Source organism: Plectropomus leopardus, chromosome 7 (assembly GCF_008729295.1).
Source record: "Plectropomus leopardus isolate mb chromosome 7, YSFRI_Pleo_2.0, whole genome shotgun sequence".
Lineage (NCBI taxonomy): Eukaryota > Metazoa > Chordata > Actinopteri > Perciformes > Serranidae > Plectropomus > Plectropomus leopardus.
The window spans coordinates 33,515,897-33,533,428 of NC_056469.1; the positions used below are offsets into that span (position 1 = coordinate 33,515,897).

General features: G+C 37.7%; 1 protein-coding gene across 1 annotated transcript; it reads left to right on the top strand.

The window, feature by feature from the left end:
* The first annotated feature begins 519 nt into the window (after positions 1 to 519).
* LOC121945417 (cathepsin S-like) lies at positions 520 to 14,775 on the top strand. The gene is made up of 8 exons (XM_042489576.1): positions 520 to 607; positions 3,256 to 3,380; positions 3,516 to 3,638; positions 6,383 to 6,535; positions 7,817 to 8,044; positions 10,093 to 10,258; positions 10,864 to 10,966; positions 14,093 to 14,775. The coding sequence occupies exons 1-8, from the start codon at positions 589 to 591 to the stop codon at positions 14,190 to 14,192; spliced, it is 1,017 nt and encodes a 338-aa protein (XP_042345510.1). The 5' UTR covers positions 520 to 588; the 3' UTR covers positions 14,193 to 14,775.
* Positions 14,776 to 17,532: the final 2,757 nt, after the last annotated feature.

Below are 17,532 nucleotides of genomic sequence, written 5' to 3' on the forward strand. Positions count from 1 at the left end.
TGTGTATCTTTATGTGGAGTTTTGTCATTACTTGAATGAATTTTTACTGTTTCCCTCAGGAGAAAACAAACAAACATTTAGAATTAATGGGATGGGATATTTTATCCTGTTTAATCCTATTTTTTATTGTTTGTTTCATTCAAAAAAATAAAAATAATGTAAGCTGTAATTCACATCACACCCTTTGGAGGACGCTATTGGGACTTTACTTTAGTCTTGGGACTTAGTCTTAATATAAATGTTGATTTGTCATTGTGTTTGGATATTGAATAAGATCACAGGCTTCCTCCTCTGTTCACAGATGAAAAAAGACCTGATTCTGTGGTTCAGTTTTGACGCAGTAAAAGTTTAAAAATATTTAAAAAATATTTATTCACGTCGTCATGCTTTCACTTCCTCCTCTCTGTGTGTGTGTGTGTGTGTGTGTGTGTGTGTGTGTGTGTGTGTTTGTTTTGTCATTCAGGTGGTTTCTGATGCAGCTTCAGTGCATGAAAAGAGGAAGGAGAGCTGCGTCTGATCATGTGACACTTTTCTTCATAAATAGCGAGCAGGAAACCCGTCAGAGAGCTGAACCTGAACACAGCACAGATGAGTCCGACTGATCGAGGCAAGTTTCATCTTTTCATCTGTAAATTTACAGCTTTTATTAACATATTCTGTCTTTACATTAATGCCAGTATTTTAGAAAAGAAGTGAATCCCTCAGTAAAAAAAGATTTAAGGCGAGTGTACTTTTACTTTCGTTTCTGTGTTTTTTTGTGTGTGTGTGAGATGTTCAGGCTGCAGGTAAAAATAAAAGTGACAGAAATAATCATGTAAAGCTGCTATAAAACTGTTTCACTGAGGTTAAATGTGGCTGTGGTGATCTTTCATGACTTTAGGACTAAATGTGTTTCTCTTCATTTTCTTTTTTATTTAAAAATGATTTGCTGAACATCTTTTCTGCAGTATACTATTTAAAACATATATTATAAATCTGATATCATGTCTTTTTTATTAATATTTCTAAAATCAGTAATAAGATAAAAATAAGGGACTTCATTTATTGGGGGTGTATGTCAAATAATTTTTCAAACACTGGGATGGGTGTTTAATTTTTTATCTTTTGGCGTAGGGGAGGGGCATACATCTTCAAATAGCTATAATTTGTAATTATGTTTCCACCAATATAAATTATGAAAAAAAATAGGGGTCTTTTTTCTGTATTACAACATGGCAATATTTTTAAAATGTTGGCATTTTTAAAAAATAAAATATTGGGTTTTTTTCTTTAAAAAGTTCTGAGGATTTATTTCTTTAAAAAAAAAATTTTTTCAATCTGGCATTTTTTTATTCAGGTGATTTTTCTTTTTTTGTGACCTTTTTCTTTAAACGTTTTAGTTTTCTTTTTAAAATGTGACACAGGTTTGGAAGCATATTTAAAAATCACCTAGATGACACTATTTATCACAGCCAGAAACTGTAAAAACAAAAATTATCATTGAAATTTTGAGATTTACAATTTTATGTGGGGCAAACACTTCCGTATTTAAAAAAAAAAAATCTGACCGTAACATAGTGACATTTAATAAAAAATCACTTTATTATACATGTTTTTAAAAGAAAGCACTTGCACAAGCCAGTTAGCATGCATGACAAGAGTGAAAAAACATGGTGTCATGGTGAGTCCGTCAGGTATCAGGTGACACCTGTGGCACCTTGATTTTGTTTTCCCTTCAGGTGAAACTGGAACATCGACATATTGAACTGACTGTTACGTGACAGTCAATGATTGATGAACATTAGCTGCTAATCTCATTTCCTTTATTAACTGCTGATTCCTGAGTCCTCTGAATACCAGCTGTGATAAAACAATAACTGAAGTAAATGTTCAGTGATGAGTTTGACCAAATTTCCTGCTTGTTCATTAGTTTCAGTTCTGGTCCTGTGATGGTTGCATCGGTTTGGAATTTATTTGCAGTTCAATAGCTTTAAATTTGTGGAAGTGATACTCAGACTGCTGCAGTTGAAGATCTTAAACACACACACACACACACAGACCCACACCCACACACACACACACACTTAGGACACAGTGTTTGAGAAGTGAAATAAAAGGGATCAGAAAGTTAAAAAAAAAAAAGAAGAAAAAAACAACACAAAGACCTTCACTGAGATGACATTTTTTTATATATTTTTTTGTTTTTTTAAGGTTTGTATGCTTAAAATATGACACAAAACTAAAAAAATAAATATTTATTGGTTTACATCACTGAAAATGAGTCAAAAATTTGGACGATATAGAATAGTGTTATCACAATATTTTTTTTTCATATCAGTCGATATCTATATATATCACGATATACATCAAATCACTATTTCTGTCAAGCTTAAAGGTTCCCTTTGACTCCTCAGTGAGATATGAAGATATCATAAGGTTATTTTGGTTTAAATATTTATTTTCTGTCAGACATTGAACATGACAAATATACTGTAGAACAGCGTCACCAACTGGAGGACCTATTCTACTAAAACTCAAAGAGGTCCAGTTACTAAAATTTCCTCTCAGCAAAGGTCCGAACCTCATACCTAAAATCAATATAACCATTAATTGAACATTTTACTTTGATTACGATTAATTAACTATTATTTTGCTTTTTGCTTTTCTTTTTTTTTTGTGGTTTGCACTTTTTACAACTCTTTTTTACCTGTTTTTTGTTTTTGTTTTTTTAATTTTCAGGTAAATTTATTTTACTTTTCACTTATTTACTGCTTTTTTTGGGGGGTCATTTCTTCTGTTGTTGTTCTTCCTCCTCTTTTATGACAGAAATCAAGCCATTTTCCTCGAGTTTCAAAAGGTAAAATTTTTTATTTCAGGGCTTGTAGCATAGTGTCAGTTTATCCAGGTAATAATTTAAGACCTCCAGGAGAAAAGTTGGGTTTCTGCTTTGCAAAGTTGTTGGAAGGTTTATTGAATTTTGTGTGTTGAATGAAGAAACAGTAAGTTAAGATTTGTGTTGTGTTCATAAGTTTTCTGTCTTCTGAATGAGCTGCGTCCTGTCGAAACCTTGTGTCGTCACAGCTGATCCTCCCCGCAGCCTCTGACTCGTCGATCCTCTCCGTGTGGATTTTTTTTTTTATTTCTCATATGTTTCTGACTCGAGGCCTGATCTCTGCCGGGCGCGTTGTTTTCTCTGCGTGTTGGCGAGCAGCCGTCTCATCAAAGGTCAGGCGACATCCTGACTTCTCGTGCGTGTGTGTGTGTGTGTGTTTACAGGCATGATGCTGGGCGGCCTGCTGCTCGTCTCCATGTGTGTCAGAGCAGCCGGCATGTTGGACAGCCGGCTGGACATCCACTGGGAGCTGTGGAAGAAGACGCATGAGAAGAAGTACCAGAATGAGGTATGAGATTAAAAAAACAGGATGTATTATAAATATGTAAGTTTTCTCAGATGTTTGCAGGCGCAGGATCCATATGTGGGATTTATCATACTGACCTTATGAACTCTGTGTGTGTGTGTGTGTGTGTGTGTCAAGGTGGAGGATTTGCGCCGCAGGGAATTGTGGGAGAAGAACCTACAGCTCATTACCATGCACAACCTGGAGGCCTCGATGGGGCTTCACACCTATGACCTGAGCATGAACCACATGGGAGACTTGGTGAGGCACTCGCTCACTCTGCCGGTTTACACCGGAGGACACAGAGTTTTATTTATTGATTTATGATCGGAAAAAGTATTCATTAATGACACAAGATAAATAATGCTGGAAGGTCAGAAGGAAGTTTAGTTAGGTATATATATTTTTAACACTTTATTTAAAGTGGTTTTATCCAAAAGGAAAAAAAACAGGACAAATTATAAGTCAAGTAGACAAGGACAATACCTGAATGAACAGAGACAATAAATAAATAAATAAATAACAGCACGCTATAAATGATGCTGGAAGGTCAGAAGGAAACAGACACACAGAATGAGTCTGGACTTTGAAGATCGACAGCTAAACGTCATAATGAAGTTATTTTGGTTTATTTATGCTGAGTAATGACAAGGCAGCAGGTAACTGGACCCCCGTGAGGCCCCAAAACTCTGTCAGTATGTTTACATGATGTTAGAAAAAGTGGAATTATTGTATTAGTCTGACTAAAACTGGACTTTTAAATACATGTAAACATGTAAGTCCGACTAAAATCATATTAAATCGAATCAATAGTGTGATTGAAAGTCGATTTCCTCCGTCATCAGTCGTGGTGTGTCAACCTCCAGTTTGTGATGACTGAATTAAATGCAAATGGGTTTGAGATGTGAAATATTAAAGTGCCTTAAAAGATGTGGACCTTAAAGGGATAGATCAGATTTTTTGTGCAAATCTGGAGCAGCAAGTGTGTTTAAATCTGCGTCTTGATATAGTTCAGGGGTCGACTGATATTTGTTTTTCAGGGCTGATATCAGTTATTAGATTAGCAGAGACTGATATTTGGAACAGATATGCATTTACAATAAAAATGAAAATCTTTCTCACAATATTTATAATTTAAAATTAAACAAACTCCAGCATAAAACTTTGTTTAAATGCCTTTAGCATTTAACATGTTAAATCAAAACTGAGACTTTCAACATCACATGCAGCAAGTTCTCAGCAGCTTTTTCTATGAAGTCAAGTGAAAATTTAAATTAATAAATAAAAATAGCTCCCTGGGGTTTTAAAAAGTAAACGTTTCTTTCTTTGCACTTTTTAATTAATTTATTTTATAAGCGTTCTTTAAAATAAAATATAGATAAGTGTGAAAATGCCAAATATCCACCCCAATAATCAGCCAGGCTCATAATCTGTTGACCCCTAAAATAGTATAAATTCTCTGTTTCTTTCTGTGTAAAGTAACATTAAGAGTCTGGCCGCTTTGTGAAATTAGCGGGGGAGTCTTTTTAAAAAGTTAAATACACTTGTGTTAAAGATTGACTTCTTAAACTTTAACTTTAATCTAAAATTCTTTATTTGGCATTACACTTTTTCTCTTGTTAAAACATTGATTATAGCAGCTTTAAGTGTCTCCGAGCTTTAGATAACGTGGATCTAAATGACCGTACGTTGCTTTAACCTTAATGCAGAATGTAAATTTTCCCTCTCTGGCCCCTCGACTGGTGGAACTTCACTTTGTCTGAAGCTCTTAAGTTTCTCTGAGACTTGAGTGAAGTAATGAGATGATTTCTGCAGCTGTAGGACACATCCAGCACATATCCAGCAAACTGCCTGCAGTCTGTTCTGCCTCGAAATTAACGAGTGACTGCAAACTGGAATATTAACTACGTGGCGTCTGCTTTGTGTCCTTTAACCTGAGTTTATTGATCTTCATCGCGCCACAAGAAAGATTCCTGACAACTATCGCTGAAACAGCGCGGATAATAAGTTACACTAAAAGTTAGTGCACAATGTTAAATTATAAACTTTCTATGTGATTTTATTCTCCCACCGGCTATAATCTTTTAACCGTCACAACATTTTAGAAATGTTCAAGGAATCAAGATGATTTATTTAACAGCAGAGTTTTAGCGTTTAAAATATATTTACTTTACAAAAGACCTGCAACAACACATTAATTAACAGACAACAAATCTGCAATTATTTTTATTAATAACCCTTTGAAACCTGAGCAAACTGGCTTGATTTCTTTCAAAAACATGGGAAAAGGGCAACAAACAACTGAACAAAAAATGCCCCCAAAAAAGCAATAAATTAGTAAAAAAAAAATAAATAAATAAAATTACAAGAAAATTACCTGAAAAAAGGCAAACAAAAAAATGAATAAGCTGTAACATTATTTGAATAATATAATTAAGAGCAATTTAAATACAGTTTTCTTTATTATATTTTATTTTTTAAATCATATCTGATAATCTTCCCTAGCTAATTTTCAGATCTCTTTTTGTCACCTTTTACTATTTTTTTCCTGTATGAGAAACATTTTTTGCCAAGTTGCTCATTATGTTTTTCTCTGTGTTTTTTTTAAAGAAATCATACCAGTTTTCTCATGTATCAGAGGTTTAAATACTGGTAAAATAATAATATTGAAATGATAAGATGAATATTTTGGGGATTTGACCTGCTATTAGAATTAAAAAATAAAAAAAAGGTTGATTCTGTGAAATATTGCCCTTTTTTTCTCACATTTTATAGAAAAATCAAGTAAATGAGAAAGAAATACTAATAATGATAATAAAAATTATTTTTAGTGTAGCCATACTTCACACATATGTGTTTTTAGATGATAATTTCAGACATTTTTACTCCTGTAAAAGACTTCTGTCCTGTAAAAGTCGTATTCACAGCCCTGATAAATAAATCCAGGCTGCTCTAAACTGATCTGAGTGCTGCTGTTCATGTGTCGTTATCGGTTTTCCCATCAGACTCCAGAGGAGATGGTGCAGTTTTACACGGCGCTCAGTCCTCCCACTGACATCCAGAGGGCACCATCTGCCTTCACAGGGACGTCCGGCGCCGATGTTCCCGACACCATGGACTGGAGAGAGAAGGGCTGCGTCACCAGCGTCAAGATGCAGGTACACAAAAACACCCAGATTCAGTTTCCATCAGTGACTCATTAACCGACAGTCGGCAGGATTCAGCTTTAAGAGCAGAAACATCGTCCCACTCAGTCCCGCTGCTCTTTTTCCTCGAAGCAGTTCCTCATCACACAGGAAGTCGTCACCACAAAAAAACTGTTTTGCAACTTTTTTTCACAATATCCACTTTGATTTTTTTGCTTAAGATGAATTCCTGACAGACATTAACACCAGAAAGTCACAATGTTAGTTTTATTTTTTATCTTTTAAATGTCTCAGCGATGAAAGTGATGTCACTTTTTTTTAAAGTTACAGTTTTTGGATCAGAAAAATACTCAAGAAGTCAAAATTTAGAACAACCTTTATTTGACCTCTTTGACCCCAAATATCCACCAGAGTTAAAATTAATATAATTTACGGCGGTGGGGCCATATCCATCATGCATATGTTTCTGAAGCCCTGACGAAGAACGGTGCTGGTCCAAACATGTTGGCTTTTTTAATGATTTAGCCACGACAATACAAGCCTTTTAATGTAATTCCTCCTTGTTTTTCACACTTTTGGAGTGTCTGGATTTCCCTCTCGTTTTATTATAAAGTTTCCCCTCATAAGTATTTTTTGGAGTGACACGTCATGTAGTCTGTTATTCCTCATCTGGTTGTTATGATTCACTGTTTTCAAGTCGTCATAAAAAACACCTGCAGAAGTCGGTCGGTCAGTGTCACTTTAGAGGGCCCATTTGTTACATCAATTATTATTTCAGAGTTTTGTTTCTTGAATTACCACAGACAAATGGTGGTGAAAATGTTGAAGACACAATGATTGAAAAACACATCAAACGGGAAAACTCCTAAAACTAAGTTTACTAAATGAAGTTTATGACATTTTCTCACAAAATGGGTCTCAAGATTTTGTCATGAAAAGTCAAAAATAAGAAAAGTGTATTTTTGTTTCAAAACCTGCAAAGAAGTTGATGTCGAGTGCGAGACGAAAAAGGAGAAGTGTTGTTGCAGATGAGTTTCATTCAGCCAGAGACTCTCAGTATTGATTTTGGGCTTCCTTCTGTTGTGTGCAACATGTTGGAGATAACAGACAAACAAGGAAATTTCCCAATAGAGTCTGCAGAGTTCTTTAACCTCTTCAACTCGGCTGGCTCCGGCTCCACACTCTCCTGTTGAGCTGCCAAACATGGAGATGTGAAGTGTTTCATGTAACTTCCAAGCTAATAAAGAAAAGAGGAAATATGACATGAGAGTAACACGGCTCGTTTACATGCAGGGCGCCTGCGGCTCCTGCTGGGCCTTCAGCGCTGCGGGGGCCCTGGAGGGCCAGTTAGCCAAGACAACAGGGAAGCTGGTGGACCTCAGCCCGCAGAACCTGGTGGACTGTTCCAGCAAATACGGCAACCACGGCTGCAACGGCGGCTTCATGCACAGAGCGTTCCAGTACGTCATCGACAACCAGGGCATCGACTCGGAAGCTTCGTACCCGTACACGGGCAAACAGGTGAGGGACTGCTCTCATCAAACACACAGCAGAGACGCGTTTACCCATTTATCAAATTTTTATTCCAAACTAATTTGGTCTCTTGGAGCTCGTAGCTGGGCAGAAAAATAAAACTAAAAGTTAACCGTCTAATGCTGCCTTTATATGTTCCAAGGAAATACCGAGTAGAATTTGGTGTTTTAAGATTCTCCGTGCCACTTTCTACTGTTTACCAAACTGTTTCCCAGCTCACGAGCGTGACACACGAGCAAAAAATAATAAGAATATTTTGTTTGCTTTTTAAATGGATAGGCATACTCGTCTGCTGCAGAGCTGTGTACACATGAGGGGGGGGTCTGCCTACTTTTTATGGATTTTCCTATGCTTAAAAAAAGGGTGCAAAATTAGGTGGAAAAGATGTATTTAAAAATTCTGTCCCTTTCCAGTCTTTAAACTGCATGTCCATTCTTGTTTTTGTTTTTTCTTTTATAATTGTTTTTAAACCTTTTTCCTTTTTTTTTAGTTTTTCAACTGTATACCCGTTTCTTTATTTCTTTCTTCGTTGGATTTTAGGAAGGTGGTTTTTTTTAATGACCTGTTCTTTTCCCCTTTGTTTCTTTGCTGTATTTTAGGATTTTTGTTTAAGTGTATGCCCTGTTTCTTTATTTATTTCTCCCTCTTAAATATACTAAACTATACTAAGATGGCAGCATTTTTTTAAAAATCACAATTCTCTGGCCTCAGTTTTTCATTTTATTTCTTTGAAAAAAACTTCCAAGCAAACAAACTATCACAGAGACAAGTCTTCCTCTGATCAGTGTGTGTGTGTGTGTGTGTGTGTGTGTGTGCAGTGCTGCTGGAGAAGAGAAAATTCAAATATTCAAACATGTTAAGATGAGATAAGATATGACTTTATTTATCTTGAGCGAGATTGCTGTTGCAATGCAGAGTTAGAGGAGTGCACATACAGAGTGTGCAAATACAAAACAAAGTAAAAAAGTAATGAAAAGTAAATATATAAACATAAACTAGATAACAATAAGGTTTAAAATATAATGACAAGCTAACAATAAAGTGCAAATAATAAAGTGTAAATAAGTGCAACATATATATGCTGTGGTTCAATTGTGGGGGGAAAAAAAGAAATCAATTTAAGATTAAATCTGTAATTGAATCCTGCTTAGAAAAGTTAAAATGTGTTTGGACTGTTGGTTTGAGGAAACCAAACACTTGAAGACTTGAACTTGGAGATTGTGTGATGCACATTTGTCTCTTTTCGCTGACATTTATCTAACAAATAAATGGATTCGTCAGTGATGAAAACAATTGTCAGCTGCGACCGTAAAAAAAAAGTGGTGTTCGATGCTTCAGAGTTTTATTTGGCTGCATGGTGAAAATATCAAACTGTCATTTGTCATTGTAAGTCAGTACTTCTCCTGCACATAAAGGATTGTTTGTCTACTCACTTTTAAGGAATGATTGTTCTTTTCTGAAACAGGAAGTTGCGGACAGATTTTTACAGTAAATAGAAACACAAGTGGAAACAAGCAGGAAATGTGGTGCACACTCGGGTTTACAGTGAACAAATTCCTGTATCAGACAACAATGTGGGTGTACACGAAGTTAAGTCGGGCCCTTCGGGCTGCAGACTGCAACACTCTCCTCACTTGTCTGCTGTTAATGTCTCTTTGGAGCAACAATAAATTAATCGGAGCGGACAACGTGTTTGTCCTCCAGGCTTCATCTGGTTCACTGTTGTTGGTGTTTGTGTGGAGGAGGAGGGCAGCTCTGAGCCGATCCGACAGACTGTTCCAGCCTCGCGGAGGTGTTGTGGCTCCAATTCACCCGAAAATGCAGAAAAACTCCGTCAGTGATGTGAAATGTTCTGTTAATAAGCACAGTGACTCGTGTTTGTGTCTGAGAGTTGCTCTGCGGCTCAACCTGCTGCAACATGGAAACATCAACAACAGCGACTGAGGAAAAAAGTTTTAAAAATATGGATGATTTTTGGGTGAATATCACACAATGTCAATCATCGGTTTTAACCCCTGTTTGTCTTCTAACTTCAGTCCCAGCTGTGCCGCTACAACCCCGCGTACCGCGCCGCCAACTGCTCCACATACAGCTTCCTGCCTTACGGAGACGAGGGGACTCTGAAGGAGGCACTCGCCACCATCGGACCCATCTCTGTAGCCATTGATGCCACGCGGCCCACATTTCCTTTCTACAGGAGCGGTACGTCACACACCATCAGCTGCACACACTCATCTGCTCTTACATGACTGAAATAGATGCAGAAACATCCAAATGTCTTGTTAGAGCATTGTGGGACAGGAAGTGGTTACTGCAGAAGTTCACAGATGGAGTGTGATTTAGTTAACACTCTCTGACAATCTTGTTTTCGCACACCTCCAGTGGTCGACGTCACTGTTGACTTGTTTGGAATTAAAGGTGCAAAACAGTAAATTTCAACCACAGAGGGCAGCAAAACGCAGCTGTTCAGCCTGGTGTTTGTGAATCTTTCAAGTTTTAAACCTGAGCAAATATATCATAGCTTTAAAAAAATGGGAAAAAAACAATAAGCAACTTACCAAAAAATGAACCAAAAATAGAAAGAAATGAGTAAAGTTACATTCAGATCTTTATTTTTTTTATCACTTTTTTTGGTAATTCAGCTCCTGTAAAAACTTTTTAGCTGATTGCGATCTGCAGTTCTCAAAGCTAGACGCCACTAAATCCTCCTAAATCTGACTCACAGGACCTTTAAATATTTCTTCTAAGAAAACAAAAAAACATGAATATAATGAGATGTGTTTTCTTATTTTGACCACTGCCATCAGGAGTGTTCGATGATCCGGGCTGCACACAGAATGTGAACCACGGGGTGTTAGCTGTGGGCTACGGCACGCTGAACGGACAAGACTACTGGCTGGTGAAGAACAGGTGAGATTTTTTTCTGATGTCCCAAAAATCCCCATCTAGTCCTCACATACAGGGCATACATGCATATTTACGCAGTAAAGTGAAACAGGGAAGTCAGAGCTCTGCAGTAAAACACACCGTGTGAACACGCACAGAGGGACTTTTTGCTGATATGAGTTTAAGTTGTTGAACAGACTTATCAGACACTGTAACAAAATCATTGTGTTTTATTTCTCATCACTTATTGCATCAAAAATAAGGCAATGCAGCTTTATTTATACAGCACATTTCATACAGAGCAATTCAGCGTGCCTAACAGAGCAATAAAATATAAAAAAATAATATGGAAATATATGGATATAAGATGGAAACTTCCAGTAAAAGACAAGAGAGAAAACATATAAAAGGTAACATTAATTGTTAAATAATTTACAATTTTAAAAAATTTTACTATTAAAATATTTTTTTCCTTGCTTGTTTATTTTTTATTGTTTGTTTCTTTCTGTTTGGTTTTTACTTTTAACTTTAGTTCATATTTTAGTATTATCATTATTGTTTTGTCATACTCATATATTTTTTGTGCTCTTTTCTTTAGACTGTAAATGCTAAAGTGGGAGGCATATGCCAAATTATGTGTTTGGTGAAAATATATTAACAGGGAGATATGCCCTTTAATTTAGAGTTTAAGCAGTGATATCTGAAAACACCTGAAACTTCAACATCTGCTGCTACATTTCATTTTATTTTATTTTATGTTATTTTATGTTATGTTATGTTGTGTTGTGTTGTGTTGTGTTGTGTTGTGTTGTGTTGTGTTAGAGAGGAGCAGATTATTAGGGTTTTTTTTTTAATTAAAATGTATTTTCTCCTGCGGAGGGACACTGCTCACTTAACTTTTTTTTAAGACAACCGAAAGTACTTTGAACCGTCACCTTGATTTTGTTCACCTGTTGGTTCTCTCCTCCTGTTGACGACTGATGAGCTGCAGCTGTGAGGTGCTGGGCAGCTCAAGCTTATAAAAACCATCCGGTTAAGTCAGAGCGTCGCAGCACACTGACTACACAGCACATGCACATGCACATGCACATGCACATGCACATGCACATGCACATGCACATGCACATGTCAAAAACATTTAGAGGTTTAGAGGTTTTCTTAAAAGAAAAGCAAATTTAAAATAAGATCTGTCCTTTGTCCAGCCTGTGTCTCTGAGACATTACTAAGCTCAGTTTCACATCATTTTCTCAGACTTTCTTACAAACAGCCTTCCTGTTTCAGCACAACCTTAATTCATCATCTTAAAAAGCTCTTTCTGCTTCTCACTGCACTGATCTTTATTTGTCCGAAATAAACCGAGAGATCCAAAAGAAAACTTAATTGGCTTATAAATGAGCCTGCAAGATTTCAGAGTTTTGTCTCAGTGATCAAATGGAAGCTTCAGCTCTATATTTGATCTGCTCTCAGAGTTGAGAAACCTCTATGCACAGCCGAAAAATCTCCTGATGATTTATTCTTTTGCTCCCAAGGGGGGGTCAGGAGAAACGCATCAGAATTTGGTAATATCCAAATAACAGGCTGATTTATTTCTGATGAGACATGAAAAGACTTTTGTGAGCAGCACAAAAAAGAGCTCTGAGCTCTGTTCTCCACTTCTGAGACTTTTTCTTTAAAGAGAGAAAAACATTCAGGAAAGAACTTCTTAAAATATTCAGCCTTATCCATATGAACACTTTAACACACATTACACCGACAAAGACAATGTTTATTAATGTTATCTAAAGTAAGAATCTTTTTTTAATGATTTAAAGCAGCTGATGAGCTTGATCAGATGAACAGACTCACATTCATCCACTGCACACAGTCCTGCTTCGCTTCCTGTGTCTATGCCAGTCCTGCAACTTTGGAGCCACTCTGACTTTATACATTTTATTTTACCAACAAGTTTAAAACTTTATTGTGGGTAATTTCAGTCCAGTCGCCAGATTGATTCATCGATTCTTTATTTTGTGTCATGCACACAAACATGTGAGCATCCCTCAGGGGTGAACAAGACACCAACACGATATCGATGCAGTGATCAGTCCAGAATACTTTTACTGCTCAGTCCCCAAACAAAATACTCTGCCTCGTGTCTCACACAAACAAAGTCTGCTGCAAAAAAAGTGTGAGAAACACTGCTGTGAATATTCAGTGTGCAGCATACCACGGAAATGATTATTTTTTTATTCATTTAACCTTTTGTTTAACTGGGAATACTCCCATGAGATTCAGAATCTGTTTTTCCAAGCAAGTCCTGGCCAGGACAGCAGCAGGAAGGATTTCACATAAAAGAACAAGTAAACAGCATAAAAATTCACATACAAGCAACAGGCGACAAATTTAGAACCAACAGCCAGTTGGCAGCGTTCAGAAACCGAACATGTCGTTCTCAATCCTGTTTCCTGTGGAAATAAAACCTGGAACCTACATTTTTAAAGTGCATGCCAGGCGAGCATCCTGTATCATTTATTATTATTATTGTTATTATTGTGGCTGTCATACTATTACCTTTTTTAATTGCAGAATTCCAATAGTTAATCGTGACTAAACACATTTTTTTAATCATGTTTTCAATTCCATCATTTTGCATTTCAAAACAGTTTTGAAGACCATGTGACATTTTTCTTGATAAGGAATCAAATGACGACAAAAACTGCCTGGGACTAACATAAAGTGAGCGTGTCTGTGATAGTGAGACTCATGAGTACCCACAAAACCCATTTGCATTCAGAAATTTGGAGGTCAGAGGTCAAGGGACCCCTGTGAAGCGTGGCCATACGCTGTTTTATCATCACCAAAGCCTAAATTTGGAGCATTATTAACTCCTCTTTCTGAGGGGCTAGCATGATTTGTTTGACACCACTGGATTCCTCTGATCTAGTATGATCTAGTTTCATATGATATCAGTATAATATCTCTTTAAAACTCAGCCCGGTACAGCCTCTTAAAGACGGGAATGTTGGCTGGCAACTAAAAGGTAGTTTTATTATAATTATTATACTGATATTGGCGAATTGGTTTTTTTGGTTACTGCTGAAAAGGTATTTTAGAAACCTCTGTTAATTCTCTTTATTTATATTCATCTGTGTCTCTGCTCTGTGATTCCAGTTGGGGAGTTAAATTCGGAGACCAGGGCTACGTCCGGATGGCTCGTAACAAGAACGACCAGTGTGGCATCGCTCTGTACGGGTGCTACCCCATCATGTAGCTGCAACTGCAACCAATCGTTTAATTTCTCTTTTTTCATGTATACAGGGGTTTTTTTTTACAGTTTAATGTCACATTGATCGTAACATTTTAATATTTCTACATTTTTAAAATTCTTTTTAATGCATGTTTTGATGCTGAAAGTCAAAAGCTGCTGGACTTTTTCGTACTACATGAACAGCATTGAAGTAGAATCTGTGTTTGACTGTTTGTCTATATTTCTATATTTGTGTGTAATAAAGAGACAGATGTGTGATCTCGGCCTGATGTGCATCAGACACGATGAAGGTGAAGCTGAGATTTTTTTGAAATCGCGGTTTGTCTGTTAAATCCGCCATGAAAACCGACTGAAAGGATTCATCGACTCCTTTGGAAATTGGCTTGTTGGTCAATTTAGCTTTTACATGTTGCAACAGAGGGAACGCCAAAATCAATACGCGTGTCTCTGGTTAATATCTCCGTCCTGTGCACATGCTGATGTGATGGCATGTCACACACTCGATCCCTGCAGGGCAGTGACATCATCTCAAGTGAGAAGCCTTTTGGTGTGTTTTAATTAAAGTCTTTTATGAAAACAAAAAAAATGCTCTCATCTGTCTCTTTTGATTAATTTGGCAAAAAAATGGTTTTACAGCCCGACCCAGGCTGCGTTTGCCTCCAGTCTGTATGCTAAACTAACTGCCTGCTAGGGGTGGGCGATATGACCTTTAAAATAATATCACCATATTTCAGGGAATTTGTGCAATAACATTATTCTTGACCATATAACAAAAATATTCAAATAAAAAAAAGTGCCAGTTGAGGATTTCCCACACCCCAGACAGAGGTCCTAGCTAAGACCCTAATGTCCCAAAATTCTAGAAACATCCTAAAATCCTTGAAATGTCGTAAATTTCCAGAAAGGTTGTGAAACCTGAGAAATGTCCTGGAATTCTGGACATCTCCTGGAGTCCTGGAAACACCCTTAAGTCCTAGAAATGTCCTACAACCCAAACAATGTCCTAAAATCCGAGAAATGTCCTAAAATCCTGGAAACGTTCTGAAATCTGAGAAATGTGCTAAAATCTTAAATCCTAGAAACAGCCTGAAATCTGAGAAACATCCTAGAATTCTGGACATGTCCCTAAAGTCCGAGAAACATCCTAAAATGCTAGAAATGTCCTACAATCCAAGAAATGTCCTAAAATCCTATAAACACGTTTGAGGCTGCTGTGATTGGCCCCTGTCTGTTTTCTGTCATGTTGCAAAAGTGGCCCCTAAGCAAAACAAGTTGAGAGTTCCTGCTGTAAAGTTTGAATGTTTTCATGAAGCATAATTATGGAGCTGAAAGATGCAGATATTAAAACTGTATTTTTCGGGCAGTGAATCAACACAGGGTCAACTTTTAAGGCAACAGCAAAGTTCATGAGTTTGATTTTTTGCACCTTTTGTTGGATGAATTTAACTTTATTTGAAAATACAGTTTAAGACTGCAGAGTCTCGGATCAAATCCTCTGGTTGCGAGCGCTGAGAGCTCTCCGCCAACACCTCCAGCGAGGTCAGAACAAAGTCAACAGAAATCCAGCGTTGGGTTACAAATGAGTCATTTTTATTTTTTTTTAGTGCAACATCACAACAAACAATTTTCACATGAGGTATTCAAAGGGATTTTCTTTAGTTGTTGATACAAAATGTCCCACCATGATTGACGTTTAAAGTGTTGTGTATCTTTTTTTAAAGCCTTTGGTTGGTTAGCCACATTCATTAGTAAGTCTAACACATGGACAAGAATGGCACGATAAAGCATGGTGGGTCGAGTCGGAGCCGAGGAAACTCAGACTCAGTCAAATATAATATTTCCCTCAGCTCGTCCCCGTTTAAAGCTTTTTGTATGGATTTCATTAATTCCTACTTACAACAGTGGGATCAAACAGTATTTCAACTACACTAAACATTTTTGGAAAAACAGGGGTGGGAGGGGTGGCTTACAAATGTGGAAAAATAGCTTCTGTCTCCTCCGACCTTTTTTTTTTATTTTTGGATGATTCTTGGGCTTTTCTGTTAACAGCAATGATTCTAGTTTTTCGGAAAACAAGGAATAGGCAACGTTGATTACAGCAAGATCCTCCTTGCTTGGATTGTCACCTCCTTCTTTTTTTGGTCTTGAGAATGATTTTCTTTATATACAGGACATGGATTGATGGGACACTCGAGCATACTGGACTTTAAAGCTTTGGCTGGACGGGGGCCGCGTTTGGCTCCTGTTACAGATTGATTCCAGCACATTTGGTTTCGGAGTAAAAGGCATGAAGAAGAGACGGATGGACAGACAAGATAGATAGATAGATAGATAGACAGACACCCTGACAGGATGGATTCTTTGGTTAAGGAATATCTTTGCCACACAACATCTCACACAGTTGAGGTAGATGGGTAAAGTCTTCATGTACACACAGGGGGACGGGCAGGGACAGACAGGGGGGGACACTGGGGTTCACAGAGACTTCCATCTGAAGACACTGCCTCATGTCAGTTTCTCAGTTCCAGCTCAACATAATAAATAATCAGCACGCCGAACCCCACTGGTGCTTTTTTTTTTTTTTTTTTTTGAATCCTCTGAGTGCTACGGTAGCTCTGATAAGAAACTGCTAAAACTACCCAAGATACATCACGGTTCAGCAGTCACCCATCAATCTTTGGTTGTTTTTTTGGTTTATCAAACTATTTTTTAAAATCTTTTTTTCGTTTTTTTATTCTGAAAGTATATATCGGCTTTCAGTTGTGTCAGTATTTCCCCCCTCAGAGTTGCTCTGTCGGCGTCCTCGGCTGCTGCTGCTCAAGTTTCTAGAAAAGCCACTAGGGGGTGCCGCAGGCTAAAATGGCAATGCTGATCACCTGCAGCAGCCTCTCCCCTGCCTCCCCCTCAACGCCTCCCATCTGTACAGAACGGGAAGAGCTTCCCTGCTTTGACACGGAGCAGAAGGTGGCTCAATACAAAAAGCTCTGTCTCCATTTTAGGCTCGCGGTCTCCGAGACAAAGAGCAACCTGAAAGGTGTCACCTCAGCTTTGATACAATGACAGTAGCGAGCAGAGGAGCCTCCCAGCTCTTTTATTTTTTATTCCCCCCCTGTACAGACTTGAGCGCGCACCCCCCCCCCCCCCCGCTCTCAGCATGCTTACAATTGTTGCTCATTAAAGTTTAATTCAGCTCCATGCCCCACCACTCCAACACCTCCTATCCCTCAAACCCCCCCCCCCCCCCCCGACCTCTCCTACACCACCATCCTCATTCTGGATGATTCAGCCTCCTCTCTGATCTCCCCCCCCGCCCCCTCTGAATGCCCCCTAAAGCCCACAGGTC

Bases quoted from the DNA above. Each gene is read 5' to 3' on its own strand.
- LOC121945417 (XM_042489576.1), top strand. The intron at 10,259-10,863 runs GTACGTCACACA...CACTGCCATCAG, and splicing joins ATTTCCTTTCTACAGGAGCG to GAGTGTTCGATGATCCGGGC. The intron at 10,967-14,092 runs GTGAGATTTTTT...CTGTGATTCCAG, and splicing joins TACTGGCTGGTGAAGAACAG to TTGGGGAGTTAAATTCGGAG.